This window comes from Anopheles gambiae, chromosome 3, assembly GCF_943734735.2.
Source record: "Anopheles gambiae chromosome 3, idAnoGambNW_F1_1, whole genome shotgun sequence".
In the NCBI taxonomy this organism is placed as follows: Eukaryota; Metazoa; Arthropoda; class Insecta; order Diptera; family Culicidae; genus Anopheles; species Anopheles gambiae.
This window is the reverse complement of record NC_064602.1, coordinates 1836277-1864250: the sequence shown is the minus strand read 5'-3', so window position 1 is coordinate 1864250 and position 27974 is coordinate 1836277. Positions and strand designations below refer to the sequence as shown.

Genomic DNA, 27974 nt, shown 5'->3' with positions numbered 1-27974 from the left:
TTGCACATCGTGCCGTGTCGTCAGTATCGAAATCAACCATCAAATAGGATTCTGCTTCTCCTGCTACAACACTGCCCCAACTTCGTTTGGAGTCTAAATTTTAACGAAATTCTTTCTCACCAGAAAAAGAAGAAAAAAAACAACAACAGTATCATACAATGACCGCAACGTTCTTAGCCACCATGACTGGGCAAGATCTTGTCTGTTCGTTCCTTGAGGAGAAAGCAAACGAAAGACAAAACTCCCGCACCACCATCTCTGACGCCCCTTCTCCAGCTCGGATGGACGGTCGGATCCTGACTGCATCATTCAGAAGCTTCACCATTCGCCAGAACAATTCGTCATTATTTATCATCCTGCTTTATGGCAGATAAAAATGCATTCCCTCGTTAGCGAAGAAATGCAAGCGACTTGGGGGAGGAGCGATTTGTGTTAATGGAAAGCATGGCGCCAGCAAACAAGCTTTTGGGAAAATTACATTCGCTACCACTGTCGAACACAATTGCGTATTTGCACTATTCATAAACCATTTGTTCATTCCATTACTGTTCCCATCGCCGGGCGAAAGCATCAATTTTTCACCATTCATCGATCGATTCATTAAAAATGTGAGTTCTATTTTCAATCAACTAATTCTCGCTTTGGTGGGATTCTCGCCTTTTCGGTTGAAGGTTTTCCACGGGGGAAAACTTCCAGTCAGCATGACTGGCACCCAAGCTTTATTGGTCGGTCGCAGAAATAAAAGTCTAAAGTTTCCTACGGGTAATGAGAAAAGGAAGGACCTGGATCTGCCCCCCGGAGCGAGCTGTCAGTTTGAGTTGCAGCCACTAAGCAGGGCAGTTAGTCGGTCATTTTCGAGCATTAAACCCATTAGTGTAAGTGCTTTGTAAACTTGTCAAAGGGATTGATGGAGAACTTACGGGACTGCATTGCTTCTCGCTATTTCGTGTTCTGTTTTGCCGAATATAATCTATGGCAAGAAAATGCATTAGATTTTATTTGAAAATAAGGTACCAATGTTTAACAGTAGCTGCTCCAAACTTTCTTCCTTTTTTTCAATCGAAAGTAGTGGACAAAAAACGTAGACATAACTAGCTCGCAGATATGCCCGCCCACGTGCAACGTCCCTGAAAACTCGTCAATATAGCCACCAGGCTAGCCTAGAAAACATCGTACGGTCTTGTAAGCCGCATCACCTTTCCCTCGCAAACATCTCCGCCGTTTGATGATCGTTCGCAACTCGTTCGTTTTGACACCGATCGATCATCAGCCAAAGGAAGTGTGGGGTGCGCGGGACGGTTTGCACAACAAAAAAGCGCAATCCAAAGCCCGCTACAGGCATACCGTTTCATTTCACCAAACACGTATGTGTGTAAGTGCATCGCGTGTGCATCACATTTCCCGTCCCACCACACCCACCGCCCCCGTCTACTGCTGCATGTTTGCTAACGAATTGTTGTGTTTCTCCAATTACAGATTGCACGGTGGCATCGAACCGAACCGATAGGAACCGAACCGGTGCGACGCAGGAGGGCTAGAGAAGCTAGAGCGGCAGGCCCGGATTTTCCACGGTGCATCGAAACGAAAGCGAAAATCCTGATCTGCACGACTGCATCGTTTGCCAACCCATCCGGCGTGGTCCGGCGGAAGCGAAATAGATCGCGAACGGTGCGAGAACTAGTGCGCGAAACGACGCGCCGTCTCGGCAGTCTCGGTGCGCTTCGGCGAGAGCCAAATTCGCTCGGAAGTCGGCCGTCGGGCGTTTGCTCCGCACCGTCCGTCCGTACTGGTGTGGACTCGCGCGCTAATCCGGTGCCGAACCTGTAGCAGGACAGAGCTCCCAGAGATCCACACGCTAGCCTGCACTGTTTGCAGCAGCAGCGTGCAGTGACGACGGACCCCATTCGGATTCAGTCGAAGGACACTTCCCCTGGGTGAGGTCACACGTGTGCCCCATGTCCCAATGTCCGGTCAGTGAACGGAAAAGGTGAAGGTGTGAAAGTGTGCGCAAACTGTTTGCTAGAAGCAGTCCACGCAGGGCCCGAGTCCGTATGCCGCGGTAAAGGCAGCTACCATCGTTTACGTTTTGTGTTTAGTGTTGTTTTTTTGTTGTTGCGGGTTTCTTTGCACTCAGTCTCTGGCCGATCTGCCCGGTCACGTCATGTTACGACGCGGTGCTAGTGGTTGGTGGGTGTCGGTCGGTGCCCTGCTAGTGGTGCTGACCGCCCGGACTACCGTGGTGATGGCTCAGTGCCCCTGGCAGCGGGAGGTGCCCGATCTGCAAAATTCGTGCTTATGTGCCTACAATCTCGGACAGGAGCTGTCCGTTCAATGTGATCAAGTGAGTAGTGATGGAGGGTCACCCAATGCGATCGCTCAAACTCATCGGTTTCTACTTTCCCTAATCTCTAGGTTGATTTTCCTGTGTTAGTTGAAGCCTTAGACAAGTATGCGCGTGCGACACCGTTGGATCTGCTGTACGTGAACAACTCCACGATCGAGCAGCTCGAAGGCGGCCTGTTTGTGAACCTGAAGCTGCACAACGTCCAGCTGAGCAGCTGCAAGATGCGACGCATCGACGATAAAGCCTTCCAGGGACAGGAGGCAGTGCTGAAGAACCTCAACCTGCAGGACAATCTGCTGGAGGAGGTACCGATCCGGGCGCTCAAACCTCTGACCATCCTGAACCTCCTAGACCTGTCGAAGAACCGTCTACATTCCGTACCGAACGACGCCTTCGCTGGACTGCGCAAGCTGTCCACACTGAAGCTCTCCGATAACAATGTCACTCTCGCTCCGTTCGCCTTCCGTGGGCTGGAGGCCAGCCTCAAGAACCTCAATCTGAAAGGCACAAAGCAGAAGCGAGTGCCTGAAGCGGTACGTGGACTACGCACCCTTGCCTTCCTGGATCTCTCACAGAACGGCATCCGGGAGCTGCCGGGTGGAGCAGGTGTTAAATCCTTCGATGGGCTGGACGCTCTCACCGCACTCAATCTCGAGCGGAACCTCATTCAAAGTCTCGGCGAGACGGCCTTTTCGGGAGTGCGGAAGACGCTCAGCTCGCTCAGCCTGCTAAACAACTTGCTGGCCGAGTTCCCGGTCGGTGCCATTCACTCATTGCGTGAGCTGCGTGTGCTTGATATTGGTTTCAATCTACTCACGGCACTGCCAGAGACAGCTTTCCGGGGCAATCCGGCCGTGACGCTGCTAGCACTTGACGGTAACCCACTGCCAACTGTGCCGGAGAAAGCGCTGGCGCATCTTAACCGCACGCTGCGAGGTCTGTCCCTCGGTGGACGCTTCCTGCACTGTGACTGCAAACTGCGCTGGGTGGCTGAATGGATCCGAAATGGTGATCTACAGGTAGATTCAAGGCTCAATTACTTCTCCATGTTTCACTGCAACTGTCTCCTTCCTTTGTAACTTCTAGGTAACATCACGCGAACGTAATCCCCAGTTCTGTGGCTCTCCCAATCGCTTCCGAGAGCGTGGCTTCTACTCGATCCAGCCGGAGGAGCTCACCTGTCCCGAGTCGGAGGTAGCACTCGAAGGTCCAGTCGGTGTGGTGGAGTCTCTACTGCCCAAAACGACCACCGCACGTACTACGACCGCCTCCTCTACCGTCACCACACTGCTGACGCAACCGACAACGCTTGGCGGTACGACCAACGCTACAACTGCTGCTACATCACCTCCCACCACTACGCAGCAAGGATCTTCGACCTACGCGGTCGAAACTCAGTCTTCCAACAGCACAACGGCACAGACCAGCACAACGCTTACCACAACGACACCGTCAACAACGAAACAATCGACCACGGCCTCAACGGCTACTGCTGCTACTGCTGCCACGACCACAACGACTTCGAAAACGCCTGCAACGAAGAACTGGCGCACGAACGGTGCCAGCAATAACTCGCCTCCCCACAAGCAGCGGCCTCCGCTTGTGCTAGGTTTCCCACCACAGCGAGGTACTCAGATCGATGACTCCAAGGAGGTGCAGGTTAAGAACGCTTTCAGGTAAGACCTTTGAACAGCAATACACCAGACATTAGCGAATCTCACACACCTTCTCTGCAGTTCACGCCAGGACAACTCGGTCATCATCCAGTGGGACTCGGACACGGCCAACATTCTCGGCTTCCGCGTGGTCTACCGTCTGTTTGGCGACAAGAGCTTCAAGCAGGGACCGCCGCTAGAGGCGAGCGAGCGCGAGTTCAAGATCAAGAACGTACCATCGGCCGAGTGCATCATCGTGTGCGTTGTGTCACTCGAGGAGATCAACGTAACGCCCGACACCGTGCCTTACACCCAGTGCCGGGAGGTGCGCACCGTAGCCTCGCCAGCGTCCAACATGGACAAGATTACGATCGCGGCCAGTGCGGCGATCTGTGGCACGATCATTGTCGCGGTGATCGTCTTCATTGCCGCCAGCAGGTAGGAATGCACCGTAGGGGAAAAGGCAAGCGTGTAGTACTTATCAGCAAGCAGCAAGAGACTCTGTTGTAATATGCTGATAAATCCTACATCTTTTGCCGAAATAGCTCCTTCAACTCTCTTGTTTTTAATCCTGAATGCTCCAACCCCCAATCTCCCAATACGCTTGCTCAAGTCACGCACCACTTCTCATGACTCTCTTTCGCTTCTCTTTACACATCTGCACCATTGGTTATCTTTTTATTTATGTTTTTTATTTTCTCTCTGCACAATCGGTTCATCCTTGCACCCTTGCACCCTTGCACCCTGTCCCCCCACCCACCACTGCACACTCGCACACACCCCCTCGTGCCCGACAACAACGCATTGTCTACAACGCCAGGATTCTTTTCAGAAGACGCTCGAAGAAGCTGCAGTCCCTGTCGCAGCAGAAGAGCGCACTGCCGATCGCGGGCCTGCCCGTCAACTGCTGCGGACCGACACCGAGCCCGAACGGGCCGCTCGGTTCGCTCGCCACGCTGTCCGCGTTCAACTCGCACAAGGTAAAGAAAAGCATATTTGGCAACCGTAACAAACTAACGATCACCAAGCTGTGAGGAGCGCGGCATCCTCGAACCGTGAACGTTTTAGAACGATCGTAGTAGTTGTAGCAATAGTTGTAGATGTTAGTAGTTAGTGAACTGTGGTAGCTAATATCTTGCTTTTAGTACTAATTCATCGATTAATCCCAGTGTAAGGGTTATCTGTAACTGTTGTGTATGTGTGTGTCGTTGCGCGCGCCCAACATCCTAACGCCTAAGTAAATGATAATATAATACTCGCCATAATATACGATGAAGAAGCTTCCCCCGTTGGGAGGAAGCTTGATCCCACCGAACTGCAGCGTCTTTACATCGAAGGATCTACCAGCTCTACCAAAGACTAGCTGCTTCCCGGAACAAGAGTTGCTACAGGTTGCATTTCGTAACAGGACAGACAGAGATACAGAGAGAGAGAGAGAGGCGTATACAGAACTTTATAGATGGAAAACGGAAAACAAACCATACCGACGATCGATTTCATGTTGGAAAATAAAATAAGAAACACACCAAACCATATAAGAAATACTTTGCGAATCTCTACAAACTGACCCAAATGAGGACGACGTGCAAGCTCAAGGTTGTTCCTCCAGATACGCCTCTACAATGCATCGCCAAAAGCATTCTCAAATGCAGGACATGTCCGTGACATCTGTTGTCGAAAACAAAACGGTGCAGCAGTGGGGTTTCATGAATATATTTCCATCTTTTTAATTTTCCTACCCATTTTCACTCGCTTGTGTATCGGCTGGTAACAGCATGACAGCGCGACCGGCCATCAGCATGGCTGGCCATCCCCCAAATTGTACACCTTTTTCAACCGAACCCGGCTTTAACAAACGGAAATTAATTTTACACTGCATTGCAAAGAGTTCCTCTGCACTGTATGTTCCCTATTATGCAGCCCGCGTTTTTGCAATAGGAAAACCCAAAAATGCATCTACGGGCGGGCAAAAACCATCATCCATTCACGTTCGTTCGCAGGATCGCTCGTTTAGTATGCCAAATAAATGACGAATCGCTCCGCCGTGCGGCAGAGAGGCATGGGGAGCAAAAATATTTAACTAGAGAGTTTTCCACACGGAAAAACTTTTAACCACCCGCACGAAACTGTGTGTGTGTGTTTGCATCACAGTTTCGACAGCCCGAGTCGGAAGTGCATTCCCGGTTTTGCAGAGTGTCCAAAAATGTGGTCACCGTCAAACAGAGCCAGGACCTGAACTGTCTGCTGGACAGTAGTTACGGTTTTTTTTGTGTTTTCCTTCTTTTTTTCATCAACTCACCAACTACGTCTGACGGTTTAAAGGTCGGACGATGCAGCAATGAAATTAGTAGCTAGCTTCCACGACCACCGGAGGAAGTAAAAAGTGTCTTCCAGGCCAAAGTCAAAGTTCAGTAACAAGCAAAACTGGTGTGCATTTCCAACCAGCAAATGAATATAAACTGCACGCTGCATCTTTGCACCGATGTAACTTTAAAACGATAATAAATGTGATTAAAACTGACACATACACACCGTTGCGGGTGGGTGTGTGTGTGTGTGGAAGAAATGTCGGGAAGGGGACACAACTTTCACCTCGTCCAAGTTCGACTCCGACGGGCTAATACCCACAGCCGCCGGTACGACCCAGGATCCATTTCCATCGTTCGCGAACGTGACTCCTCTTAGTGTACCTCACCTTCCTTTCAAACCTTTCTTTCCTTCCCCCCTTGAAAGCCAAACCTGACTAGAATCACGTTTATGAGCAAACTTTTCTCACTTTCCGACCCAGCCACCGGCTGACAAAAGTGCAATTGTGCATTCCGCCCGAGCTTTGGGGTAATGAAATTTTAAAATTCTTTCCTTCCTTTTCGTGCCACCCGAACCCACCCTTTCCTACCCCGATGCAACAACAGAGCTCTATAATGCCATTTGTGCAACAACATCAATCACACTTCTCGCATTACGACTCCATTATTTGAGTTTAAGGGGCAAAACTTCCTACTGTTGCTGCCGCTGCTCGTAAACGGCACTAAACAAACACAGAGGGAATATTCGGAAGACAATTAAAGGATTACCAGCAAATGCAAGGGTAGAGTTTGTGGGTGTACGTGTGTGTGTGTGTAAGTGTGGTGCATGTGCATATAACAACAGGAAAAACAGGAACAGCGAACGAGCAACTTTGTTCCTTAATGAGTGTTGTGTGTTTGCAATAAAAAAGACATTCGAAACAGGGCTTTATGATTTTAATGATACTCGAATGCCGCTGCTTGGCAGAGCTTTGATTGCATTGCGTAGCATTACTAACACTTACTTGCAATGTACTAAAATGGTGTGTTGATGGGCTTTTTTGAAATCAATATAAATCTACATTTAGCAAATATTCAATTGCAATATTGTGCCATTATTGTGCTCACACATACAGTGGCGGATGTTAATTTAAAATACGCTCCATTAACATGCACATGTACGGTTGCATCAATTCCGATCTCCCCATGTGCAATAAATGCAACCGACGCGATAAACGCGGGGTTTTCCACTTTTCCGCTCAACACACCAACACACACACACCAGCTGGTCATCTGGTTGAGTGATTTTATCGCCAAATTGCAGCGCCAAATATATGTGTTTGCCGCAATCTGCCTTTCGAAAGCGCATATTCCGACGATCCATACTGACAATCGTGTGTGTGTGTGTGTTTGTGCCACTTTCTCACACATGTAGGGCGAAGGAAGCCAGGGAAAGATTCACTGATTACGATAAATGAAAGCGATTTTCCGACCATCCCCCCGAACTGCATCTCGTTTGCCTTTTTCACTCCCATTTTTTCCCGCAGCAGCTCCAGCCAGGGTGTTGTTGATCGCTTTGCGCTTCTAAGGCAAACGAAAGGGAGAAACAGTTGTTTTTTTTTTACACTCTAATTATTATTCTAATTCAATGCTGCCCACGCCCACCGCCCCCATGTGCATCGGAACGAGCTGCAATTTTCCATTAATTTCAATGCTAACTTTAATTTCTTCCGTCCACCGCGCCTGAATGCATGCACACTGCAACCTTCCCTCCCTTGTCTTGCCTAGCACGTGCCCTGAAACAAAGTAGAAAAGTGGCAATAAAAAAGGTTGAAAAGAAAGCTCCAAAGTACGACCGATGCGTTGTGGCATGGCATGGCTCTTGTTAGCTTATCATGTTTATCGCATTTAATAATCCGGAAAAACTGGGCCACACGACACCTAGAGCGTCCCAAGAGTGGCACCCCCCTACTATTTCTTCCTTCTTCCCAGCTACGGATGCTCATTTTCTTTTCTGTTTTATTTCACGTTTTTCCCTCCCGCTTCTCTGTGTGTGTGTGTGGTTTGTTTTTCCGTCCATTATTCCAAACACGTGGAGCTTTGCAGTAGGAAAAGATAGATAAAAAGTGAGAGGGAGAGAGAGAGAGAGAGTGAGTGAGAGGAAAACGGCCATTTGTTCAGCAGAAGAAGTGCAACCCGGGATGCAACCTGCCAACGTGGCTGATGGCGATGAGGAGATGAATGGTTTCGTCCCGCTGCGACCTGCGCCGGTGAGCGGAGCAGGACAATAAACGCTGATTGCAATTGGCAGCTCGTTCGGAACAGAGTGAACTAGAGGTTATGGTGATGGGTGTGTGTGGTTTTGGTGTGCTGGGTGGTAATAGCTATAATGATTTTCACGGCGCTACTCGGAGCAAAAGCGCAACAAAAAAAAAACAGGACAGAGCGTCAAGCAGAAACGATTGTAATGACACACTGACAGTGACGCTGTTTATGGTGGTGATGGTTACGATGATGATGAAGATTACAACGGTCATGGTGATGGTGTGGTGTTAAAACAGAGCTTCTCCGTTGCTCATGCTGATAATATTCGTCTCTTCCTTGCTGCATTCTCTTCCGCGGTGCATTGTGGCGTGCAGCAGGACTGGGATCAGGTGTCGGCGTACAGTGGCCGCTCGATACCGCGGCCCCGCATCTACCCGATGGAGAACCAGGCCATCCCGGACGATCTGCGCAGCCACGTGTCGCACTTTTCGGCCGTCGGCGGTGGTGGTGGTGGCGGCGTTCCGAAGGTGGGCAAGGCACGCTCGATCGCGGACGGACAGTCGCACCACAGCTTCTCCAACCACTCGCAGCGCGGCTATCTCGGGTCGGCCTTCCCGAGCAATCTGGTGAACTCTCGACCAGGTAAGGGATGGAGTGTGTTTTCCCGTCAACACTACATCAGTGTATTGATTGAGCGTTGTTTTTTGTCCTCGACAGAGCTAAGACAGTCGCGACAGTCACTGGCAGCCGCGTCGGAGCGCATGTCCCGAGCGTCATATGCCGGGTCGATCGTGCACGGACCGGCCCACAGCATCGCTTCCAGCACGAGACGCACCCGGCCACGGTCCCGATCGCGGGATCAGCTTAGTGGAGCGCACATTCACACCCATCAGCACCGTCCCGGCAGTCGGTAAGTGGAATCCTATCCCAAGAACTCGACGCAACCCTTTCCCTTAAGTGTCCAATTGCGATATCAAGTGGATCTTAAACTTCAAAGGACCAACGCACCGAACTCAATTGACCACTTCCCTTTAAACTTCTCGGTACTCTAATGGACGACCTCCCCTTTCTCCCGCCCCTACCAGCTACTCCACCGCCGGCTCGACCCACACGCTCAACAACTACTGCGACACGTCCGACAACTGGACCGACCACGACATGGACATCTACATGGCGCGCAACCCGACGGCCCGCAACGGCGGCATGGTGCCGTTATGAGACCGGCTGCTCGTTTCCTGATACGGCGATCCGGCGCACGATTACGGCGAACTTTTCTGACAGCGACTACCCGCCGACGGCCGGACGGTTGCGGGGCGCTGCCCCCCAATCGACGACCGCCGGCCGACCCTGACGCTGATCGTGCCGGACGCTCCGTCTAGCGGTGGTGCGGCCGGGCCCGACGAAGCCCCGCCCGAGTACAGCGAAATCAACGAGCACGAAACGATGATCCCACTGGCCACGACGATGCGACGGTGCGACTACACCGGGCCTGCTCGGACGCCCCAGCCACGGTTGAAGGTGCGCGACTGTCGGCCAACTACGCCACCGCTGCAGAGTCTGCTCGGTTCGCCCAGCGGTCCCGGGTACGTCGAGCTGGAGAACTACTGCAATCGGCTGAAGGAGAACCTGCAGTACTGAGGGAGTTTTCTTTTGGATTTATTGTTGTTTTGGAAAACGGGGGTAAGGGTGAAGTAAATGTAACAGTGGTGGGGACGGCGGTACGTTACGGTGTCCTCCAAAGGGTTTAGCAGTTAGCAAACGGTAGGCAATAATATACTTGTAAAACAAGCCAGTCTCTTTGATGAGTGCGCAAGCAAGCAAGAGAGAGAGAGAGAGAGAGAGAGAGAGAGAGAGAGAGAGAGAGAGAGAGAGAGAGATCGGGATAACATATAATATTTAAAATCACTATTCGTAAACATTTCAATGACCAGTTAAGAGTATAAGTATAATTGTAGAGCGTTGAGCGAGAGAGAGAGAGAGGGAGTTGTAGTTTAGTCGAATTAGAAGCGAAGGAAGCGCGTCGTATCCTTAAGAAGCATAACAAATGCTGGGCCTTTCTTAAGAGTAGCCGTAAGAGTAGTAGAAACGAGTGAACTATAAACGAATCGACCGGCGACTGAGACACACCTAAGACGTGCGTAGCTAAGATTTCAACACATGCAAGACACACGCACACATATCACCCACATATGCTTCCGAAAGGGAGGCGAAATTATCGAAACAAAACGACCCAAACCCGTAGCAGTTTAAACTTATCGGATTGTATGAAAATGAATAAGCACAAATAGTAAGGGCAAATAGTCGCGCGGCTGGCGAGCAGTGTTAATAGAAAGCATACAGCGATTACGATTCATCCCAAAAAGAAGAAGAAGAAAAAAACGCACCCAGAAAGCGGAATAGGGGAAACAAAACGGATATTTAGGATGATGCAATACAGTTTGTTTCGTACACATACAAACATTCGGAACAAAGCGGGCTTTCACAATATGTACTCATCCCAGTTTCTCTCACCCCTTCTCCTACACGTTCGTCCTACTTCCGCACAACATACCCTCCCACCCCACACACCGCGAAAGCGAAGGTGCGATGTAACCGTATCCTGTAAATAATCATCGCAACCTTCCTTTCCGGGAAAACAAAACCCTCCCCAGCGTTTCCTTCGCACGCTATTATCGCATTGGTTTCTGCCCTGTGGCGTGTTATGCATTATGGCTCTGCTTTTTTGGTTCTGTACTGTTTTTGTGTGTTTTGTTGGGTTTCTCCCCCCGATTTGGGTTCTAGTTTTTCTTACAAACATCATAAAACAAAACAATGTTTCGGTTTGTTTTACTCTATTTTTCATTTTTCTGAGATTTTCTCTTTACTTTTCTATGTTTGTTTGAAACAAATGTTGATTTAAAGGTTTTCATCGCTAAATTTCACGCACACTGTAACACTTCCAAAACAACGGACCAAATAGCAATGTCAGCAATGTAGGAATGTAGTTTGGTGCAGTGCGCTCCTTTATTTAATCTCTTCTCTGCAATTGAAATAACCCAACGAATGGAACTGTTTAATGGGTCGGTCTGAAAACCCTCCAAACTCCATTCCATCGTTGGGGTATTTTAATTATTTGCTCAGTGTTGTATAGTTTGCGATGCAGTCGCTTAGGTTTTATTTATTTTGCGCTGCTTTTTCATACAAAACTACCAAACCCCCGTGATCCTTTTTCCTCCTCGATATGAACGATATGAATACACAGTTGTTAAGTTTGTTCGTAAATTACAAGTGTTAGAGTGTTAGATCACCGTCGTCACATCACCGTCGTCGTCGTCGTCGTCGTGTGCTAAACCTATGTTTAACATTTGATAGTTAACAAGCGATCGACGGGAAATCTTCGGAAAGACTTCTGCATAGCGTTAAGAAGCACAGGCGTACGATCACATACAAGCATCGCAATACGATGCTTTATTGTTTGTGTTTATCCGCCGAATGTGGGCAGAGAACTGTAGTTCGTTTCTAAGTACAGTGCAATTCCCAAACCTATTGTCGATTAGTAACAAAATCTAAGTATAGCAAAACAATCGATATAACACAATGTAACCAGTAACATCAAATCAAAGGTCTAAAAATTGGGTTTAAGATAGTGGGATTGGCATAGGACGCGGGAGGGACTAAAGATGGTGGATATGGTTAAAACCTAGCGATAAGTAATTACTAAACTGTACATAGAGTAAATGCTAGCTGTTTTGTAAGACAAACGAATTGAATTGAAACGAAATAGTTAACCCCTGGTGTGTATTAGGTGTTGTTTGTTTGTTTTGTTTCGTCGTCTACAGATACAGAAGGAAAGGGCCTTTACTGCGTGTGCAGCACTCATTTGCCCCTCCCAACCCCAAAACAAAAAACCAAGAAAATCAAAAAACGATTCGGTTTCAAACAAAAAAGCAAGAAAGAGAAGGCAGAACAAAGTGCAACTAAAATTCATCATTAGCAATTAAACATCAAAATTAATGTCCGTACACCAAATATTGATAGACAACGCGAAAGGTAGAGAAAGAAGCACGTTAAGCGTGGCGTAACTTATTTTTAACATATTCGCTAAAAAACTATAAAGCGAAAAGGAAGTGCATTAGAGGTACTGTGTGTGTGTGTGTGTAGGTTTGTGTGAAGGGAAACCACTGTAGGATCTATTTTTGTACGTAAAACCAACAGAAAACCACTGGAAAAAATACTCAACATCAAGCATTAGCTAAGGGACGTGCGGCGCGCAACCAGCTGCAGCTTTCCGCACGGTTGCGTATCCCCACGTGTCCGGGAAAGGTGCTTGCGCATGATGCAAATCGTAGCCTTATTTCATTCAATTTGCGCACTGCATAACGTAGTTAGTCGTAGTAGCAACGGTCGCATTCATCTAGATATGTAAAAGTGTGTGTGTTGGAGAGAGAGAGGAAGCAGCGTAAATAGGTAGGCCATGCAATGTTTAAAAGATGGCAGAAAGGACAGCAAACGGCAGGTCAATTGATTGATTGCTTTGCGTGATGTGTTGAAACAATTCCCATGTAACTCCATGTAAGCGCCACGTGGTCGTGAAGGAAGCGTGACCAATAACTGCTAGTGTGTAATAGTGTAATATGACTAATTAAGGGTAGGAAATGGAAACGTTACTCTCGTTTACTTTTTAAGTAGATATCTTTTTTCTCCCATTTCGCCGTTGGAAACTGATGTCAGGTTTTCCGTTGTCGGTACGCTCCCTCCAATCCCCATCTTCTCCTAATTCACCCACCCACCCATCATCAGCTCATTCCAAACCCCTTCAACCCCTTCATCCCTTCAACCCGATACGAAAACTTGACATTACATGAAGACGGGAAAAATGAACACAGTTGAAAGTTAACATTTGAAAGGAGGCGAAGAAGAAGGAAACCGAAACGATGTTGTAAAGTTCTGATAGGAGCATCATCCATCGCTAGTGTTAAGGTCGTTAGGATGGCATCATTAATAATAGCCACAAACACACACATACACACGCACTGTCTCTCTTTCTCTCTCTCTCTCACTCTGTACCCTCTAAATCTCCGTTTGGTGTAGTAATCGAACGATTTAATTGTTAAAACAATTCCTTATCCCTCCTTTGCGACCGATCGACATCGGACGGGAGGCGGAGGAACGGGATAAAAACCAAGTGCAATGAGGAAAGAGCGGACTACTACTAAGAGAAGTGTGAACGAGACGGCTAGAACGAGACGAGTTAGTTCGAATAATATTTATACAATATACACAACTAGAAACATACACACAGACACACCCGCGTATATATTTAAACGAAAAGTAAAAACAACCCCCCGAGGTGCGCCACAAACGCTATAAATTCCCACTCCCAGGCAAATTAAACAAAAGCTAAAACGAAAACGCAAAAGCGCCAGCCCCTGCTGTACGCCAGGCGGATACACGCATTAAATACAAGCTGTATATAACAATAATCAAATCAATAAAGATCAATTTAAATGATAACATTCCGCGCCTTACTCACCCCGGTATCTGTATGCAGCGCTCGACGCGGTACCGCATTTCCTGTGCGAATTCGGCCCACAGTTGCGCCACGGCTCGCTTCCCCCCGAAGCACGCATTGCAGAGGGCCAGCAGGGTGGCGAGCCGATGCACCAGCGAGTCCGGATTGGCCGACTTGATGCGCAGCGGATCGAACTCGGCCGGCCCGGTGACGGATGCGGCGTACGGCCACCGTGGCTCACGCTGTGCGTCCGGAAACAGGTAGTACAGCATGTCCTTCAGCTGTTCGTCGTTCAGTGGGCCCTCGAGCTTGGCCGGAGCGGCCTTGGGAGCAACGATTCTGCCGGGCAGCACAGACGACAGTCGTGGAATTTTCGATTCCGTGAGCAGATCGAGTGGATTAGCGCCCTCGATCGGCGGAACGTTGCCACCGAAAGCAAGTTCGCTGAAGTATTCGGTCAGAGCGCGCCGCGAGTCCGAAATTTGCAGGTACTCCTGCAGACAGTCGGCCAGATAGCAGACGGGCGTGTCCTCGAACTGTGCCCGTAGACTCCAGAGCGGTGCCGTCAAGGGATCAAAGTCGGAGTAGGTCTGCGAATCGACCACCACATTGTCCGCCACCTGCGGCCAGGTGCAGTGAACGATCAGCTCGCTAACCGGATCGATCGATACGCCGAACGGAAGGGACACGGCGTCCGTCCCAGTCCAGCCCTCGGTGAACGGGACACTTTTATCGCTTACAAAGCTGCCGGAAACGAAACGTGCCAGCTGGTAGGTGAAACGGACCGACACCGCGACAGGATCAACGTACGCTACGCCAATTTTGCCCTTGAAAACCTCCAACAGCCCCGAAAGATACTTGCAGGTGGGTGGCGTTAGATGCAAATGCACAATATCGAACGACATGCGAACCGGGCCGGACTCACACACGCCCAGATACACGTGCTGCACCTTGTCCATCGCCTGCACAAACACGGGCACATCGCAGCTACTTTCCGACACCGCAATATGCACGGAGCTCATCAGGATGCGGATCCTGCTTTCGTTGGAGATCGATTTCTTCACCGGCGTAACGATCACAAACTCGCGCAACCCGTACCATTGCGCAAGCGGGTGAAGTTTCTGCTCGTCCTCATCCCCATCGGACCGTTGTCCGTACGCCATGCAGTAGTCGTTCTCGATCGACAGCAAATCCACAAACGTTTGACATCCGGAAACGGGCTCCACGGGTTCCGCTCCCTCCGTCAGGTCGGGTTCGAGCTGTGCACGGTAATGCGCCACCTGCAGCTCAACGTCCGCGAACTTTATCGTTTCGCGCGCCACATTCCAACGGCAGCTGGCCAGCTCGTGGTGGGCAAGCTTCCGGAAAGTGGTTTGCCCGAACGACAGCTTCCACTCGTGAAATATTTCCTCCAGCCGCGCATTAAACAACTCCCAGCCGGAGGCCGTCGTAAAGTCCTGCTGGAAGAACTCCGTATCGTCGACCTCTTCGTTCAGCATTGTATTTGTGGGGTGGAGGAACGGTCCAATCGGTTAGGGAAACGGGGGAAAATTCCGGAAGGAAAACACAAAAACACGCAATTTCACTTTCACTAGTCGCAAGTCACGGAGAAACAACGCAACGACGCAGTCCAAAGACGACGGACAGCTAAATGTAAACAAACCGCTGTCAAACGCTGTCGTACAGTGGTCGTGTAGTGGTGTGTGTGAGATCTTTGCTACGCAGTTTTTTAAACCGACAATCAGCTGTTTTGTCGGTCGTTTTTGTTTTGGTGATAAAAATCCACCAATTTGGTGTGAAAAAGGTGAAATTTTGGTTTCGGTAGCTTTATTTCTCACATTCCAATACACTCCCGTTCACACCTTTTTGCCATTTATCTTGGCTAGCTTGTTTCTTGCCAGCTTGTCGAAGAACAGCAATCCGGCAGCTCGCTCAACCGTCTCCGGTGGCACTTGGAACATCGTGATTGGCGTGCCGTTGTCTATCTTCTGGTTTGGCAGTACGTACGACTCCATCTCAAGCTTTCCGTCGGACGTTTCCATTACGATTACTTTGTAGAAATGCGTCGGGACGGCCACGTTGTTCGATCCGATCACCTGATACTTTACGTACAGTTTGCCATCATCTTCCCGGCGGGGCAGATACAGCGGCCCGGTGCAGCAGTACACATTTGGATACTGCTTTGTCAGTTTTCTCACGTACCGTTCCAGATCGTTCCATTTGTCACGGTTAAAACCCACTCCAACCTAAAAAGAGGAAACAAAATCATGAAATCCAGCTGCTCCCAACAAAACCAATCCATTTCCCTGACCTGTGGTGCCATATTGGTGAGGTAGAACGTCTGATCACAATGCTTCTGCTCCATCCGATGATTTCCCGCCGCTGCCAGATGGCCCCGATCGAACCCGGACCCTTTGTAATCCGTGTTTAGCGATCGGAAGAACGGGTGAATGCTTTCGTCCGGCTTAAAGTCACACTTGGCCCGATCCACTGCATCATTGTGTTTGACCGTTGCGGGCGTTAGATGCTCAAACACCCAGTGAGCAACACGTGTCCTTCGATCGTACGAAAGCACATAATCGTCGAACGACCGTACATTGTCCAGTCCGGGGAATCCGTACTTCATAATCTGTCCGACGCGGCTCACATTCGCCACCGCCGAGGAGGGACTGTCGGCGGGAATGGGAGTGGCTGCGGACACGGTTCCAAATATAGGCAGGCCGGGTTTGGAACAGAACGATTCCGCTGCCTTGCCGGTGTTTATATAATCACTGGCGATGGTCAGCCTCTTCCGCTCGAGATACGTTCCAGTAAGATAGCCACCGAAGCCAACCGACGACAACACCAACAGGCGGGACATCACGTTACGGGAGCCCATTTTCTAAAACTATACAATATTCGGTTAAAACTTTCTAATTCTATCGCTGCTTAAAGCTATTGCACTAGAAACAAGCACGTGCAGTGCGTGAAGGGGAAGAGACGGGATTTGTATTTTTGTCAACAAACCCCGAATCCACAACAAAACGCCTTCTACGAGGGGTAGGAATGTCGAACAAAACGCACGCTGTCAAAATGCTGTCAAACGATGTCTGACAGCTTTTGCTCCCACAACAACAAATTGCCTTCTGCTGCCGGTTCATTATTTCGTTACGCATTGCAACAAATTACACAAAGATTGTTAATTTATTTCGCTAAGCGTTTTGTTTAAAGTTATCACGATGTTAAGGAGTAAAGTTTGTCGTATCGTGAATGCTGCTTGTACTTCGCCGCCCTGTTTAGGCCCTACAGTCTTCGGCAAAAATGGGTCCTTCGATAAGATATCATTGCATCAGTCTTGTGCTTCGGGAATGGTAAGGCGTTCATCCCACTTCTCCGTTATCAGTCGCAGATACGATATTTGCATTCAATGGGCTTTCCCTCTGTTGTAGCATAATCACATCATTCAGCAAAGGCGTGGCATTAACTCAACCACGACATGGAGCCAGCTCAATGAGATGAAAACACATTCGCCACAGCAGAAAGCACCACAAAAGTCCTCGACAAACCAATTTACAACACGTTCGCATAATTGTGGAGAGTTAAGACTGTCCCATGTCGGTCAGGAAGTCACACTGTGTGGATGGTTGGAGTTTTCCCGGATGAATAAATTTTTCACTCTGCGCGATGGTTACGGCACGGTGCAAGCCCTTCTACCCGAAGCAGTGAGCGAAAGATTCACCTTGGATGGATTGGCCTTTGAATCAATCCTGCGCGTCACAGGAACGGTACAGCCCCGTCCTGAAGGGCAAGCGAACAAAACCAACCCGACCGGAGAGATTGAAATCCATGTGAGCGGCTTAGAGGTGCTGAACGAAGCAAAGAAACGACTTCCAATCAACGTGAAGGACTACAACCGAGCGAAAGAAAAAGTTCGCCTTGAGCACCGGTACATCGATCTGCGAAATCGCGACCTTCAGCACAACCTGCGCCTTCGCTCGCAAATAATCATGCGGATGCGAGAATGTATGATCAACGATTACGGTTTCGTGGAGGTCGAAACGCCCACCTTATTCCGCAGAACACCTGGGGTATGTTGTTTTTAACAGGAAGACACCATTCCATTGAAAAGCTCATCAACACGAACTTCCCTTACAGGGGGCACAAGAGTTTGTCGTCCCGTCCAGGAAACCGGGACACTTTTACTCACTCGTCCAAAGCCCGCAACAGTTCAAGCAGATGCTGATGGTGGGAGCAATCGATCGTTACTTCCAAATCGCTCGCTGCTACCGGGACGAATCGACCCGACCCGATCGGCAGCCCGAGTTTACCCAGCTCGATATCGAGCTTTCCTTCACCGACCGCGAAAGCGTTATCCAGCTGATCGAACAAGTGTTGACGAAATCGTGGCCCTACAGCGATAATCCCATTCGTGCGCCGTTTCCACGCATGACGCTTGCGGAAGCGATGGAGCGATTCGGGAGTGACAAACCGGACACGAGATTCGGCTATGAACTACAAAACTTGTCCAAAACGCTTGGGGCTGGACTTACCATGCCGGCAGGTGTACGGCAGCAGGACTTTCGGGTGTACGGAGTCGTTGTACGCGCGGAGGAAGCTCGAAAGCTGCCTACGGGGTTGAAGAAATCGCTTGAGGAAATAGCTAAACAGAGCAACTTCTGTAAGTTTACCCAGAGCAAAGTGACGCCCGAGTGGAGTTCGGGACCGATTCAACGATTACTTGGCAAGGAATCGGCTGACGCGTTGAGTGAGCAACTGTCCTTGCAGCCGGACGATCTGCTGCTACTTGGCTGGGGAAAGCAAACTTATGTTGTAAGTGGTTTTGTTGAATTATCCATTTACTTGTTGCAATTTACACAAAATCTCCTCTTTTTTAGCAAAACTTGATGGGCAGGATACGACTGGCTACGTACGAAGCCCTAGAAGAGCGCAATCTAGCACCGAAACGACAGTCCCACGCGCACAACTTCCTCTGGGTGGTGGATTTCCCCATGTTTAGTGAGAACGAAGAGACGGGCCAGATCGAAAGCACCCACCATCCCTTTACGGCACCCCACCCAGAAGATGCGGCCGCACTAGCGGACGGTTGCACTGAAAACATTTACAAAATTCGATCGCTCGCTTACGATCTCGTATGGAATGGGGTCGAAATCGGCGGTGGATCGATCCGTATACACAACAGCCAGCTCCAGCGAATGGTCCTGAAGGATGTGCTGAAGATCGAGCATGCCCATCTTCACCATCTGCTGGACGCGCTGGAAAGTGGTGCCCCACCGCACGGCGGCTTTGCCATCGGGCTCGATCGCTACGTTGCGCTGCTGTGCAATGCGCCGTCCATACGGGACGTGATTGCCTTTCCCAAGAGTGCCGACGGTAAGGATCCGCTCTCGAAGGCGCCCGTCCCGATCAGCGAGGAAGAGAAGCGAATATATCACATTCAAGTTGTAGAGTGAGTATAATGAGATCGTTTTGTTCGTTAGTAGTCGAAGGAACGTGTTGATTAAACTAAACTGCAATTATTGTCTCGTACAAAAGTGACGGAAAGAACAAAATACTTTTTTTATTATTAAAAAAAAGACAAAAGAAAACATGAAAACATTAACCTGTACAAAAACGGCTTTATGAAAAAGATGTACAAATTGGCGATCTTCGGCGACGGGCCGTGGAACGACGATGGACAGCAGTCTGTGTGTGTGTGAATGTAGATTACGTGATGTGTGTACTGTGGAATGTCCGCATTCTCCCTCTCTCTCTCTTCCTCTCTCTTTTTGGCACAATGGTGTGGTCAAAAAGTGTATCCCCTCTTACACCAACACATCGTTGTAGTTGGTGATGACAAAGTCGTGATAGTACATCATGATGGCCAACGGTTGGCCCAGAATAATCGAGGCCCACACGAGCATATTGCCCCACCGGGGTCCGTAGTTCGTCTCCATGTACTTGGCAACGAACGAAAGCGGGATCTGTGCCATCATCCCGGTGAATGCCCACACCTTGAACGTTTTCAGCGGCACACTGACGAGATACTCGTGGAAGAAGGCGCTGAAGAAGAACACGATCACCGAGGCGGCCACCTTGGAGTAGCCGAGCTCCACCACTGGGATGTACAGATGGCGAACGCACCACCTGGGGAGGAAGAACGAGAGGCAGGATCGTTAAAAAAGGACGCCCTTTCCAATGAAAACTCCTGTACGTACTTGTGCACGGGCATGTTCCACGTACGCCAGAACGTGTCAATGTTGTTCGCGTTCCACCAGTCGCTGTAAAAGTTCCGGTCGGCAAAGTGTAGCAGCTCGCCCATCAGATTTAGGAACGAGTGGAACGTCAGGTAGAAGAAGCACAGCCACATCAGATGGTTTGGAATCTGTCGGACAAATGAAAACGAGGTCAAAACATGAAGTCCACGTACCTTCACACCTTCACTTACCGCAAGCTTTAGCAAACGTTCGGCCGTCTTTGTAAGATCCATGTTGGAAAACGGCACCAGCGAGTTGCGCACCGACGGGATCATCCACTGCTGGAACAGACCCATCACGATGTGCACCCCGATCACCACCTCCAGCATGCGTTTGATCAGGAACCGCTTCCGGATGCGGTTCGTCTTGGGGAAGTTCAGCTCGTAGCAGAGGGTCGGCGCGAGCAGGAAGTAGAACAGATCGACCGGATGCAGATTGTCCGGATAGTGTACCAGGGCCGGTACTTTGTCCTTATCGTTGCAGTAACCGGTCGCGCTACCGTTGGCCGTACGTTCCGCTTCCTGTTCCCTTCCATTCTCTGCAAAGCGCGGGAGTGCAAAGCGCGTGATTAGGTCAACTAGCAAAAAGCAAACGGTCGGTTACATGTGTTACTTACGCAATTGCGCTATCGTTATGCTTTGTCGCCGGCCGGAGCGACTGTGTCGGTGCTGTTTCTTTTCCGCGCGACACCACAGATTCACCTGCACGTAGCTCCAAAGCTTCAGGAACAGTATGCAATAGATGAAGCATACCGTCATAGCTCCCACTGCGAGAAGAAGGAGGCAAAGAGAGAGAGAGAGAGAAACGTTAGAGGAGGGGTTTGCGTTCCGTAACGCCCTTACACTAATTACAGCGCCAGAGTGTCGGGGGCGCACGGGTTCCACAAGTTCAAGGCCTGTGCGCCTTCAAACGGAGCCGTATCGCAGTCATATCTGGCCGGGCACGAATGAAGTTGTTACACAAGCGGCAATTAAAACGACTCCATCTATACGCGAACCGCGTTCATTTCGCACCCGCGATCCCTTACCTAAGCTAAATATGTGCCCCTTCACGTGTATCACAACCATCGGGATTAGCACGAGCACGATAATGTTGACGATGTGTACAGCCATTCCGGCACTTTCGGGTATGATGTCGCTCGCCAGCGCACGCTCCATCATCAGGCAAATCATGACGGGCACCAGGGAGTCTGTGGAGGACAGCGCGATCGTTTAACAAAAAAAACGGTTGACAAACGGCCCCGATACAATACACCAGGGGGGATAATACTTACAGCTGATCAGCAACACCGAGGGATAACCTTCACCTTCACCTTTGCCGGTGAGCACCGTGAACCACTGCACCGGATCGACGCGGATACCGTATCTGGCAAGATCGAACACAACCGTTAGAAAGTGAACATAGTCGGGCGGCATCAGGGCCAGTACGTACTTGATAAAGTTCTCGAGCACCAGCCGTATGCCTCCCATCGTGAGCAGCAGAAAGCCCCAATTGACTAGACCGGTGAAGTTGTCGAAGCCGGAACTCCACGAGAACAGCGAATCCCGTGGTCGGTGACATCTGCCGGCAAAGTGGGAAGAGAGCAAATGGTTTTTAAATTCAAAGAATTCCCCCCAAAGAATGATAATGGCCCATTAGTGGCGCTTAGACAACGATGTTGTCTGGCCGAACGAACATTTAATGTGCCTGCATAACGGCTTCTTAGAATTAACCAACAAAACGCTGAAAGTCATCGTTTTGCAGATGGAAAAAACTGCAGCTTGCGTGCACATTTAATGCAATTGTATAATGAAACATAGCGTTTCGGGGTCCTCCACAGCAAGAAAAAAGGTACTTCTCATCGCATACGATCGACATAGGCCCACTCGGAGTATCAGTTCCAAAGTAAGGGCAGTTCCTCGTTACGTGCACCCCGGATGATCACGCAAAACCCGCGCAAATGAGTTAAACAAACCGGCAACGGCTGATAACGGCGGCTGCTGCAGAACTCCCTTGACCCAGAACATAAGGCTGCAACCCCAGAACCTTCGCTCCGACACGGCAGCAAAGCTCAAGGTTGCCAAAGCCTTCCATGGTCTTAAACACGGTTGCACTTTTGTCACCAAATGAGCGGGATGAGTCATTCCCTCCTGCTTACTCACGGTTTGTCCGGCTGTGATTTGCGCTGTTCCGATTCCTTTTTGGTGATCTCTTCCGCCCGCGTTACACTCTGCGTCCGCCGGTACCGGACCTTGTTCTCCTCCGCCGCCGCTGAGTGGTGCGTTTCGCCCGACATGCTTTCACGTGTTGGCGGGTGGGTCTTTGGTGTGTGCTACACAGGGAACGCACGAGGATGGACACAAACCAGTACGAAGGTCTGGAAAGGAAGAAACAACCATCTTGAAGAAGCTTGGAAATTACTGGATAGCTCGATACACTGATAACAGCAACACGCGATTTTCGAGGTGTTTTAGTGTGGCACGTTTCTTATCACGTAGGGGGGAAAAGCCATAAAGCTTTGAGGCGTTGATATCGGGATTAGGAAGGCGGGATTTTGCTTAAATCATGCTGACTTTAACCTGTACTACCCTACGGGAACACAATCAGTTGTGATGTACGGTTCAATGTGATCATCTCTAGCACTTTTCATGACCTTTTGACCCTGCAAGGGTCATTGAAAGGGTCATCTCTCTCTGAGGTGCATCTGGATCTTATCAATTTTCATTCTTTCATTACATTCAGTTTTCAGAATGGAAGTGGAAAAGCAAAATGTAGAATGTGTCCTCCGTTGTCTCACGACTGATAAGAAAAACAAACTCTGTCTGGGGCCGGCAGATGCACTACCAGCTGTTGATGGCGTTGAAACGGGGTCAACGAGATTGCAAAACTGCAACTGTCTATGCACACACACTTAGATGCAGTTTCGCGCATCACTTCCTATCTCCAAGTGCAGCAACAAGTCGCCAACTGAAAGGTAGATGGCCTCGAGGGACATGGACAAACTCGTATTCGATTGGTTTGTGCAAATGGTACGAGGTCTCTATTGCTTCTAACGCACTCATTTCGATGCGTCATGCACGTGTCCGTGACAACCGTGTCGTGGCGATGAACTTGACCCATGATGGGAACTGTCTCCGCGCCCACAAAACGCACGCAAACGCACCGATCGTACGCCGTTATTTAACCGACGCCAATCGCCTGGTGAGGTGAGTTGCAGTTATCTTAATCTCTTTAGTTCAATTGTTTCCGTTCGCCGGCCAAAACACAGCACTCGCAAATGGACTAGAATTTGTGATGCAACCGTGTGTGGAGTGGATTTATGACGCCGTCGTAAACGATTTTCTGACGTTCTAAATCGCTTTTCTAAAGTAAACGATTGAGAGGGAAGGAATTGTTTGTTGTCTTTCAAGTTTCCGCAGACAACACCGCGACATTCCGATCAACCTTGTGGAGTACTTGGTTGGGTCCACCTTTACCCTCACCATGCGGCCGTGCACTTGTTAATTATCGTACACCACCTGGACACAACACAGCACAAGCACATACACGCGTTTGTCCAAGGTTAGACGGCCCGGTCTCCATCCACAGACACGGGCAAGATGGTCAAAAAAACAGGTTTTTTGTTCGGTCCGTTTGAATTGTTTTCGCGATCTTACACTGTGTCTGTGTGTACGTACAAACAAAAGCCCTCGATCGAGAGACAGCGAGTTTACATTTTTTGAGCATTTCGCGCTCGAAAATTTGATCGTTAATGTTGCCCATGTGTGCATTGTATAGAAGACGACAAGCAACAGAGAGAGAGAAAGAGAGTGCCAAAAGGAAACACACATGCAACTCGGAGGACGGAGCCGGAACACGCGCCGCGCCATCATGGATGCGCGGGAATGTTATTGACCTTCTTTTCTTTCCTTCACAAAACACTATCGTGTTCTCTCAACACATGTCGACCGGCCGTTGCGTCGTTACATAAGGCCGGTTAGAATGCACTTGCTTCCGTGACGGACTTCCTTTCCGCACCAGTTGTACCTTCTGTACAGGAACACACACACACATACACTTTTTGGGGAAACCGAGTGCCGACACACTGCACCGTACTGCATCCAGTGCAACACTACAGTGCGATCGATCTTCGCCGGACCGGCTTTACAACGCTTCTCGCCCGCCGCTTATCAGCTGCTCGCGATCAAGGAACAGCTCAAGCTACGCTAACGCACACACGCGCTCTAAGCAACGACGCCCGCGGCCGCCTCTCAGCCAGTCGTTTCTTATCAGCACGGTCGAGGCTACGTACAGGTCGATTCCCGGTCGAGAGAAGATACCCTGCGTCGACCGCAAAAACTAACAAAACGATGTACGACGTAGAAACCAGGCCCGGCGTCATCCTGCACGCACGTTTCCCGTTGGACATTGCTCCACAACAAATCTTCCCCCGTCCTGTCCTTCTAACAAAAAACACCCTCAAAACATGCTGGCATACCTCTCTACTACACGCACACACAGGCACACGCACACACTGGGGGATACTTTTACTGATTAAATTTAAACCGATCGGTGCACACCATTATCATCGCCCTGTGGCAGCGCAGCGCAGGCAGTTCCTCGTGCCGCGCCTTGTAGAACCGAACTGAATACGCGAACGTGACTGACGAAGACGACGACGACGACGACAGTGGAGAGTGGACGCCGCAACCGCTATTGGAAGGGAGCGACCGGCACACTATGGGGCGCGCACCAAAACGATGATGATGGGTGCGCACCCCATAGCACATGGCACCGCGATGCCCTAAATATAGAGGGAGCAAAGTCTAAAGTGCAGGCACAAACACACACACACAGGCCGTTCGGTTTTGGGTTTGGGTGCATTTTTGATAAATTGATTTAACAAAAAAAGACCTAATTTTAGCTAAATTTGTTTGACCGTTTGTCACTGCGGCCGGAACGCATGTGGGTCGTCGTCATCGATAGTGTAATGGAACGGTAATGGTACAGTGTGTGCTGTGCAAGTGTGTGAGAGGGTTCCTTATTTTCTAACGCCTGGGAAGGTTTTAATTGTATGTAGTTGTTCGTGTCAAGTGTGTGTAGTACAAATTTCTCCTTTTTGAAAATTACCTTAAACCACGTGTCACAACCGTTACCGCATTTAAATTGCACCCGTTCTACATTTGTGTCCCGCGCTGTAGGACTGACCTCGCCATACATGCGGTATTGCTTTTCCGCGACGCGAACTCCATTAGCGAACCCCCCTCCTCGGGACCGGCTGGCCTGAAAGAAAGACGAAGGTGAAGGGAGAGGAAAGGTTTTGTTGTTAATCGGATATACAGCATTGCCGTTGCACCAATACACATTCACACACACTTCATATGTGCAGTTTGTCTTTGCGAGCTACGGCCACTTAGCACTATCACACTAACCTGTTTTGCCAGCCATGATTACGACACCCGGGACACCGGTGTAGGGGGAATGACGTTCATTTTGTCCGCTCGGTGCGTTCGATTTTCGGATCGAAGGGAGGCTCTTTTGAATTGATCGTTATATTTTGGGATTTGAGCAAATTTGAGCATATCGTTACCAATTTTAAGGAAAAGGCGTGTGACCACATGGGCACCATCTCTCTATCAATTTGTTTAAAGAGAATGTAGACATTTCCTTTAAAAGAATATGATTTTTTTCTGAAAGGCATGCTACTCATTTAAATTACTGTTGATTTTGCCTATTTAACTCATTCACCTCCGAAAATGAGATGCTACTCATCGAAATTAAAGTTCAATTGAAGTAAATTTGCAACATGGCAAAGATGTTAATGTACTCCTTAGGCAAGGCTGTAATAACGGCCATTTTTCTACAAATATTTTGCATTAAAATAACAATAAGATCACCAAAAACTGATCTTTATATCAGTCTTTTCATGCAAGTTGCAGATATTACACAAAAGTTGCATACGACTTGCTCACCGACTTGCATGAAATATTCATTTGCCGGCTCGCGATTCAGCTCGTACCTGCCATCGTCCGGAAGATTTCTTTCATAACCCCACTCCTCCAGCGCCTACTGCATAGAAAGTAAAAGAAGCGGCCGGTTTAACATAAGATGGTGAGAGGGTTTAAAGGAACAACTCTATTTTATTCGCCCAATTTGATGTAGTTTACCACACACGCTAGAACGCATAATGCAGCGAATCCGATTCCCGGCGTCCAACTATTGGCATTGGGGTTTTCCCGATCCCATGTTCCGTTTACGGGGTTAACTGTGCCGGTGTAAAAGAAAGGAAAAGGTCAGCCAAAATGACACGCGCCGGTGTGTAGCTCAGCTAGTCTTACCATTTATCGTACGCATCCTTTTCGCCAGGACCTAGAGCAAGGGGGAATTATTAGCAGGCAGGCAGATTTATTCGGACGCCTTGACAAGCGCTTCCGCGACTTCCATGGCGATGGCAGCTTCCGCGCGGTCCTTATCGCCCGAGGCGGAGGACAGCTGGGTCTGGGCGTTCGAGAGCAGCTCCCGGCAGGCGGACGAGTCGAGGTCTTCCACGGGGTGCGCTTCCTCCGCCAGCACCTGCACGGAGGCATCCTCGTTCACGGTGACGGTGCCGCTGGAGACGAAGATCTTCTTCACCGCGCCATCGTTCTCGTACACGGTGACGACGCCCGGCTTCAGGACGGCCAGCGTCGGCACATGCTTCGGCAGGATACCGAACGCACCGCTGAACGAGGGCACATCGACCTGCCGGATGTTGGCACTGTCGTAGAACACCTTGTTCGCGGCGGCCAGTGTGAAGGCCATCTCGTCGGCGTAGCCGCGGGACTGCACCATGCGGATCGAGGGGCGGGCCAGGGCGGCCAAGCGAGCGCTACGCAGGGCGAACGACATTTTGCTGCTGGAAAATGGCCGGGAAAGTGGACTTTTTCACTCGACGAAAAACACTACGGCTCCGGGTGAAAATTGTTACGCGAACGAGGTGCTTTAAACGTCAACAACTGTTTCATAACAGTTTGACAGCGGCACGGGGACGTCAAACAATGGGACGCGCACATGACGATAACGGACAGAAAAAGTTTGGACGATTTTATTTTGAATATCTTAAAACCATAGTTCGGGGGCAAATGTTTTGCTGTTTTGTTCACAAATAGTGCTAAAATAATTAAAAAGTTAATTTTTCAAATTGAAAAATCTAATTGTACGTGAAATTAATCTGAAAGAAAATGTCGAAATAAAAAATCAATTCTCATTAGATATGTGGTATCCCACTGTCCATTCTCTTGCTGTCAAAAACTGCCATGCACGTTTGAACTGTTATAAAAAGCCGTTGCAGTATTACTGGCAGTAAAGAAAACCCCATTGCACGATGTAATAATAGCACTGACTGAAACAATTCTTAATTAATACCTCAATGACATAATTTTTTCTTCGTTTGAAAGAAAAACAAACAAGCTGTAAGCGTTGTGTTTGCAAGCAATATATCATTGAAACGAACCATCACACAAAACAACAGAAAGCTCACAGCAGTTGTATGAACGAAGCTTTTGAGTAACTTAAATATGGAAGCTTCAATTATAAATTAAACTAGTACAACTAAAATGATTTGAAAAAACACGCGAGTACGATACGAGTCCCGGGCTTAAATCTAAAATAGACAGCTTACATATCTACCAACTGCCACAATCGACGATTCGTCAACGCATCCCTGGGAAAATGATAACTATCCTAAAAAGTACAAACCAAAAC

The 27974-nt window shown here is 49.2% G+C and overlaps 6 protein-coding genes across 20 annotated transcripts in view; 2 read left to right on the top strand and 4 right to left on the bottom strand.

Moving 5' to 3' along the window:
- The window catches only part of LOC1278113 (leucine-rich repeat and fibronectin type-III domain-containing protein 3), a 104066-nt gene extending 90024 nt beyond the window's left edge, over nt 1–14042 (top strand). For 3 of the 7 annotated variants that reach the window (XM_061657468.1, XM_061657467.1, XM_061657466.1), the window contains 7 exons: nt 1477–2341; nt 2413–3363; nt 3431–4020; nt 4081–4437; nt 4820–4979; nt 8924–9459; nt 9635–14042. In XM_061657468.1, the coding sequence (XP_061513452.1) occupies nt 2162–2341; nt 2413–3363; nt 3431–4020; nt 4081–4437; nt 4820–4979; nt 8924–9459; nt 9635–9767 (2907 nt within the window). In that variant the 5' untranslated portion in view covers nt 1477–2161 and the 3' untranslated portion in view covers nt 9768–14042. The remainder of the gene's footprint in view (nt 1–1476; nt 2342–2412; nt 3364–3430; nt 4021–4080; nt 4438–4819; nt 4980–8923; nt 9460–9634) is intronic. The other 4 variants (XM_061657472.1, XM_061657470.1, XM_061657471.1 and 1 more) reach the window with 4 other exon arrangements.
- Nucleotides 1–15705, bottom strand: part of LOC133393276 (rab3 GTPase-activating protein catalytic subunit) — a 113656-nt gene extending 97951 nt beyond the window's left edge. The window contains exon 1 of the mRNA XM_061657473.1: nt 14062–15705. Coding sequence (XP_061513457.1) covers nt 14062–15539 — 1478 coding nt within the window. The 5' untranslated portion in view covers nt 15540–15705. The remainder of the gene's footprint in view (nt 1–14061) is intronic.
- A 145-nt stretch (nt 15706–15850) lies between these two features.
- On the bottom strand, nt 15851–17069 carry LOC1278115 (endonuclease G, mitochondrial). Its single transcript, XM_061657491.1, has 2 exons — nt 16352–17069; nt 15851–16286 (listed from the first exon to the last, which is right to left on the bottom strand). The coding sequence occupies exons 1-2, from the start codon at nt 16916–16918 to the stop codon at nt 15897–15899; spliced, it is 957 nt and encodes a 318-aa protein (XP_061513475.1). The 5' UTR covers nt 16919–17069; the 3' UTR covers nt 15851–15896.
- Nucleotides 17070–17143: 74 nt separating this feature from the next.
- Nucleotides 17144–19589, top strand: LOC1278116 (aspartate--tRNA ligase, mitochondrial). Its single transcript, XM_317655.4, has 4 exons — nt 17144–17390; nt 17469–18107; nt 18175–18849; nt 18915–19589. The coding sequence occupies exons 1-4, from the start codon at nt 17259–17261 to the stop codon at nt 19488–19490; spliced, it is 2022 nt and encodes a 673-aa protein (XP_317655.4). The 5' UTR covers nt 17144–17258; the 3' UTR covers nt 19491–19589.
- On the bottom strand, nt 19554–25670 carry LOC1278117 (diacylglycerol O-acyltransferase 1). Of its 9 annotated transcripts, none has more exons than XM_061657489.1 (10): nt 25608–25670; nt 25362–25514; nt 22415–22629; nt 21705–21833; nt 21547–21638; nt 21301–21462; nt 20890–21039; nt 20465–20811; nt 20235–20401; nt 19554–20163 (listed from the first exon to the last, which is right to left on the bottom strand). In XM_061657489.1, exons 3-10 carry the CDS (start codon nt 22546–22548, stop codon nt 19842–19844), a joined length of 1503 nt encoding a protein of 500 aa, XP_061513473.1. In that variant the 5' UTR covers nt 22549–22629; nt 25362–25514; nt 25608–25670; the 3' UTR covers nt 19554–19841. The 9 variants fall into 9 exon arrangements, with proteins under 9 accessions (XP_061513473.1, XP_061513474.1, XP_061513466.1 ...); XM_061657490.1 differs by having other exon boundaries at nt 22415–22651; nt 25608–25660; XM_061657482.1 differs by lacking the exons at nt 25362–25514; nt 25608–25670 and adding an exon at nt 24730–25193.
- Nucleotides 25671–26328: 658 nt separating this feature from the next.
- Nucleotides 26329–27296, bottom strand: LOC1278118 (ATP synthase subunit delta, mitochondrial). Its single transcript, XM_317657.6, has 2 exons — nt 26570–27296; nt 26329–26496 (listed from the first exon to the last, which is right to left on the bottom strand). The coding sequence occupies exon 1, from the start codon at nt 27117–27119 to the stop codon at nt 26637–26639; it is 483 nt and encodes a 160-aa protein (XP_317657.5). The 5' UTR covers nt 27120–27296; the 3' UTR covers nt 26329–26496; nt 26570–26636.
- Between the last annotated feature and the right edge of the window lie 678 nt (nt 27297–27974).

Excerpts from the sequence above, each read along its gene's own strand:
- LOC1278115 (XM_061657491.1), bottom strand. The coding sequence starts at position 16,918 with ATGGGCTCCCGTAACGTGATGTCCCGCCTGTTGGTGTTGTCGTCGGTT. Across the intron at positions 16,287-16,351 it reads TCACCAATATGGCACCACAG|GTTGGAGTGGGTTTTAACCG; the intron begins GTCAGGGAAATG and ends TCCTCTTTTTAG.
- LOC1278116 (XM_317655.4), top strand. The coding sequence starts at position 17,259 with ATGTTAAGGAGTAAAGTTTGTCGTATCGTGAATGCTGCTTGTACTTCG. Across the intron at positions 17,391-17,468 it reads AGTCTTGTGCTTCGGGAATG|CATAATCACATCATTCAGCA; the intron begins GTAAGGCGTTCA and ends CCTCTGTTGTAG. Across the intron at positions 18,850-18,914 it reads GGGGAAAGCAAACTTATGTT|CAAAACTTGATGGGCAGGAT; the intron begins GTAAGTGGTTTT and ends CCTCTTTTTTAG.
- LOC1278117 (XM_061657489.1), bottom strand. The coding sequence starts at position 22,548 with ATGTCGGGCGAAACGCACCACTCAGCGGCGGCGGAGGAGAACAAGGTC. Across the intron at positions 21,834-22,414 it reads AAATCACAGCCGGACAAACC|ATGTCACCGACCACGGGATT; the intron begins GTGAGTAAGCAG and ends CTTTGCCGGCAG. Across the intron at positions 20,164-20,234 it reads TGGAACATGCCCGTGCACAA|GTGGTGCGTTCGCCATCTGT; the intron begins GTACGTACAGGA and ends CTTCCTCCCCAG.
- LOC1278118 (XM_317657.6), bottom strand. The coding sequence starts at position 27,119 with ATGTCGTTCGCCCTGCGTAGCGCTCGCTTGGCCGCCCTGGCCCGCCCC.